We start from the raw sequence: 5,034 nt of genomic DNA, 5'->3' as shown, positions 1-5,034 counted from the left end.
CGTGTCGCTTTCACAGCCTTTCCACACGTTATTGCAACTCCCACCACTCTCTCTAACATACACACGCTTCCTTACTGCCCTTCCTCCAGCAAGAAACCCCGCTGTTAACTCTTGAAAACGGAACGATCGCGTCGAATCCCGCGAGCGAGCAACTGAAAAAACACCAGGCAGAAACTAACGGCAAGCAAACATTACAAACGCGCGTTGGGCGACGGTCCCTGTCCAGCAGCGCGGCTTCCCTCCGCCTCCCGCCGCTGCCGCTGCTTTCGCTTGTGCTACGACCAGGAAAACGTCCCCGAAAGCGCCCGGCCAGACAAAGCGCCCGCCCGCCATTGGTGGCTTCGCTCAACGTTCGGGCTTCCTCTCGGCGCGCCGCGTCCAATAGACTCATTGACATGCAAATCAGAGGATATAAATAGGGCCGGGGCGGCGGCCGCGGGAGGGGGCGGGGGAGTGCGGGACGGAGGCAGCAGCCTTGCGGCTTCATCTATTTATTTCGCTGCACTATTTTCCGGCCTCCGCCTCCTTGCCTCCGCCCCCGGCCGCCCTTGCTCTGCACTTCTCCGTCCCCGCTCCGTCGTCCTGCATTTGCCCCACCGGATCCGGCCATGGCTCCCTCCTTTCGGCCCAGCAAGAACCGACCGAGCCGGGACGACGAGGATTTCTTCGAGGCCAGAGGAGACAGGAAGGTGAGGGAGGTGCGGGAGCTGCGCGGGGGTGTGTGTGGGGGGGGTGGACTTCTGGGGCGGGCTGCGCTCGCGACGTGCTTTTGCAAGCGGGCGCGCGTGCATCGATCTGCAAGTGGCGCCCTCTGCTCCTCCCCTCCTCTTTCTCCTCGCTAGGCAAGGAAGCCGCTGGTGGAGAAGAAGCGGCGGGCGCGGATCAACGAGAGCTTGCAAGAGCTGCGGCTGATCTTGGCGGACACGGAGGTAACTTGGCCGGCGGAGGGCTTTCGGGCGGGGGGGCGGGCGCGCGCGCGCGGAGGACGGCAAGGGGGGCTGGGACTGACGAGATCGCTCTTTGCTGTGTCCTCCCCCCCCCCCCCGTCTCTCTCCTTTTGCTTGCTGCTAGTTCCAGGCGAAGATGGAGAACGCCGAGGTATTGGAGCTGACGGTGAAGCGGGTGCAAGGCATCCTGCAGAACAGGTCTCTCGGTGAGTGGCCGCAGCTGTTGCCCTGTGACATCCATCCATCCATCCTTCCTTCCTTCCTTCCTTCCTTCTCTCTCGTTCCCATCTCCATCCTGGTCCTGCCTCGGGGACCTGGCTGTTTCCTCAGTTACCTAGAGAACTACTCCTTATTAGGGCTGGAGGAGGAAGCTGCCGGGCAGATAAATTAAAGGGGATTGTCAGATAGAGGGAGGGAAATGGGCTGGGGGGGTGTGTGCAGAGTTAAATTGCATTATTATTTTTTAGAAAAGGGAGCATCAGGACCCAAGGATTGCATGGCACATGCATCCATTGCTTATTTTGCCAATAAAGCATTTCAATTCTGTACTCCCATTTCTCTGTGGGTGGGAAGCTATCTTTTCTGTTCTCCTTAGTAAGGCAGCAGTCTTGTATATCCTTACCTGAGTGGAAGTCCCCTTGAATTCAGTAGGAATTTTTTCCAAGTATTGTAAGCAGCTCTCTCTACTTCCTTACGATCATTACATTTTGATTCCTCCTCTTTGCTATTGAGGGCTGTATGCATGATGTCTCTTCTCCCTGCCCCTTGTGATACCAGGGAGTTTAACACAAAACCGGTGCTACTTAGAGCACACCTGAAGTATTTCTGGTTTGAACGAAAGTTGCTGGCCTTCACTGTTCTGGTTTCACTTTATGTTCTTTTTCTTTCCCTGTTGCCCTACCTAGTGGCTGCTGCTATCCTTTTTCTGATCTAACTTAATTGTTATGATGAGACTTGTTTTATTTGGAGTAAACATATCTAGGCCGAGCTGTGCTTGTGACAAGGAGTATTGCAGTTCTGCTTCTGCTTGAGTTGTGAATTGGACTTGCAGTGAAATGACTGCATAAATCCAACTTTGCTCAGTCTAGTTAAAACTATTCTTATACAACTGTTACTAGAAAGCAGGCACATTTAGGTATATAAAACCTTATCTATCAGCCCCATCTACCTTGTTTTTCCAGAACATTTATCTCGTTGCATAAAGGCTGGGGCTTTCATCCTGAAACATAGTTGTCTCCTCAGCCAGATTTGCAGCGATGCTTCCTGATTGTCCCTTAGTTAGAAGCCTCCGGGCCTCATTTTTCAAGTTTGGCATTGACAGGTATGGTGGGGGGTGGGATGTAGTTTAAGCATCTAGCCAGCCCTGAAGGGCAAGGGAGTAGATAGCCTTCTGCAGTACTACTGGGGAGAGGAGAAATGGATGTTTTGTGACCCTTGCTGTGTTTCTCTCTTTGCCTGTGGTCTCAGATAGTGACAAACTGCAGCGGGAGGCCAGCGAGCGCTTTGCAGCTGGGTACATTCAGTGCATGCATGAAGTTCATACGTTTGTCTCCAACTGCCCTGGGATTGATTCCACCATTGCAGCAGAGCTCTTGAACCACCTTCTGGAGTCGATGCCTCTGAACGAAGGCAGTTTCCAGGACCTGATAGCGGATGTCTTGTCAGACCCCTCCATCAGCCAGTGGCCTGGCAGCGATGGGCTCTCCCAAACGCCTGGGGAATCGCCTGCAGCTTTGAACCTGCCCAGTCCCAATTCGCCTCTTCCTTCACCTTCCTCCAGTGAGGAGACTTGCTCTGATGTGGAAGACACGGAGGCTGAGCAAAGCCGCATCTCTTTGGATGGACTGGACAGGTCTAGGACGCAAAATGTGCCTTCCTCCAGCCTTTCCAAATCTATGTGGAGACCTTGGTAGTAAAGAGACTGCACAGGAACCAACGAAGATCTACCTAATAGGGAGAATACTTGAGCACTGTGTTCTTCTAGCCATTGGAATAGAGACGGTGAGGATTTCAGATGGTGCATTTGTGTCGTAATGTTGCTGTATTTCAGGACTGCGTAGCTGGGCACTCTTACACTGTCAAATCCTGACAGGCTAAATAGCTCGAATGTGTTAACATTTCATCTGTGAGTGTGAGAGGTGAATACTGGAAAGTCTTGGTTTCTTTTTATGTTTAAGGGTGTGGGTTAAAAGAGATGGAAGTATGGAAGCAGAGCTCTTTTGTTGAAGCACAGCAGTGTTTTGCAACTTACCTTTTTTGTTTCCTTGGGGTTTTTTTAATGGTCCTTATAAGTGGCCCTGAATCACTACCTTTTTTCGATTAGGAGAAAACCCTTGTGCATTTGAAAACTTGGTGGTTTAATACCAGTGAAATGTATGAAGTGAAGCAGTTATGCACAACTTCAAATGTTCTAGTGATAGATTTTTTTCTCTCTTATTTTTTAAAAAGGAAAATCCCTGAAAGGGATTGGTGAAGCTAGTCTCTTGATGAGTTTAGTGGTCTAGGATTTCTCCTTCAGTGAAGGAAGAGGAAACTAGGAGCCAGACTGGAATTAGGTGAGCATTTAAAATATTGGTGGCAGGGTGCCTTTTAGAAACGTGTCTTACGCACAGCTAGCACATTTGAATTTATTGTGGTATGTTTTATAGCTTGTCAAATGTTTTATTTTAATCTTTTTATATATATAAAAAATAAAAGCAACTAAATTCACCAATGATTGCATGTATTTTGAGGGGTGGGTGACACGTCTGCTCTAGAAATTCTGTTCCAAGTGAGCAATTCATAAATATGTATCCCTGAGTGCAAACATTGGTAATTAAGCACTTAATTATTGTACTGAACTTGCCTGTTCAAGTATGGGGAGTTGGAATGTTTCATTTGTTCAGGATTCTTGGGCTAACACAGTGGTTATACTTCTGGTTTTTGGCACACGTATGTTCTGGCGTTTGGTTACGTGACTTCCCAATTTAGTTTGTCATTGCTAAGCCTTTGTTTTTAAGCAACAACATTGGTAATTGTGTAAAAACCAATAACAAATGGCTTAGTGAGGGTTTGAACCATTGAATACGTTCCCGGTTTGAATGGAAAACATTGAATTACATGCCATTAATTAAGAAACTCGGAAGATGTTCTTTGATCTACTGCAACTTCAGCTTTCCTCCACTTAAAAACAGGTGTTTTTTTATTTTTTAAGATGTGTGAGCTGTTTGTGCTGTTACCTTTCTACAGAGCTGTCATTGTAATATAGATCTATGCTGTAAGTTTCCTTAACACAAGAAAATGTCCCAGCATAGAGAAAGAAAGGGAGGGGTAAGAGTAAGGTTGGAAGGCTAGCTATGTAATCTTCCTTTTTGTTAACCATGTGGAATAATAAAATTGGAAACAAAGTTTACTGGTAGATGTGTGCTTTGTAACTAACTTTTAAGCCATCGGACTGGATGTCCCGTAATTCAAGCCTGTCACAAGAGTTGTTTCGCTCTGACTGCTAGATTCTCACCTACCTTTGAACTAGAAGGGAGGCCCACATTCTCCCTCCCACTTTTTCCCCCATGAAGGGGAAGTCTTCCCTGTAAAGACCTTTTTTGCTTTTACAGTAGATGAGGGAATGTTTTGATGTGCAAACTAAGCGTTAGTATGGACAGTTCCAGTGAAAATAACACCCTATACATAATGACTTTGAGAGAGAGTGTGTATGGAATAAAAGAAATAGCCTGTAATCATACCAGCTTAAGTTAAGGCCCAGGGAGGTCAAATAAACTTTTGCTTGGGACATTAAACATGAGCCGGACCTTGTTTTTTTGTTTTTATTTTTTGTATTTAAAAGCAGCATTTGAGTAACAGTATTTAGGGCTGCAGTCTCTTAGGTATTCCGGACTAGAACTAGAATATTATAAGTTAATATTTGTGTTAGTAGACTATTGCAAATTCTTAAGTGGAAAAATAGTATCGTGGGGTAGAAGACTAGAGCAGGAGCCCAAATTGGCTCTCCAGCTGTTTTTGGATGACAACTCCTATCTTCCCTAGCTAGCAAGACCCAGTGGTAAGGGATGATGGGAAATGTAGTCTGAAAACAGCTGGAGACCCAGGT

The 5,034-nt window shown here is 47.2% G+C and overlaps 1 protein-coding gene across 2 annotated transcripts; it reads left to right on the top strand.

The window, feature by feature from the left end:
• Positions 1 to 449: 449 nt before the first annotated feature.
• On the top strand, positions 450 to 4,333 carry LOC308477900 (transcription cofactor HES-6-like). 2 transcript variants are annotated; one of them, XM_081007013.1, is made up of 4 exons: positions 450 to 689; positions 843 to 929; positions 1,078 to 1,153; positions 2,415 to 4,333. In XM_081007013.1, exons 1-4 carry the CDS (start codon positions 609 to 611, stop codon positions 2,858 to 2,860), a joined length of 690 nt encoding a protein of 229 aa, XP_080863139.1. In that variant the 5' UTR covers positions 450 to 608; the 3' UTR covers positions 2,861 to 4,333. The 2 variants fall into 2 exon arrangements, with proteins under 2 accessions (XP_080863139.1, XP_080863138.1); XM_081007012.1 differs by having other exon boundaries at positions 452 to 689; positions 1,072 to 1,153.
• Positions 4,334 to 5,034: the final 701 nt, after the last annotated feature.

This window comes from Podarcis pityusensis, assembly GCF_964106645.2.
Source record: "Podarcis pityusensis genome assembly, chromosome: 5".
NCBI classification, from domain to species: Eukaryota; Metazoa; Chordata; class Lepidosauria; order Squamata; family Lacertidae; genus Podarcis; species Podarcis pityusensis.
The sequence above is the reverse complement of the archived record's forward strand: the minus strand, read 5'-3'. Positions and strand labels throughout refer to the sequence as shown.

Excerpts from the sequence above, each read along its gene's own strand:
- LOC308477900 (XM_081007012.1), top strand. The coding sequence starts at position 609 with ATGGCTCCCTCCTTTCGGCCCAGCAAGAACCGACCGAGCCGGGACGAC. Across the intron at positions 690-842 it reads AGGCCAGAGGAGACAGGAAG|GCAAGGAAGCCGCTGGTGGA; the intron begins GTGAGGGAGGTG and ends TCTCCTCGCTAG. Across the intron at positions 930-1,071 it reads TGATCTTGGCGGACACGGAG|TTCCAGGCGAAGATGGAGAA; the intron begins GTAACTTGGCCG and ends GCTTGCTGCTAG.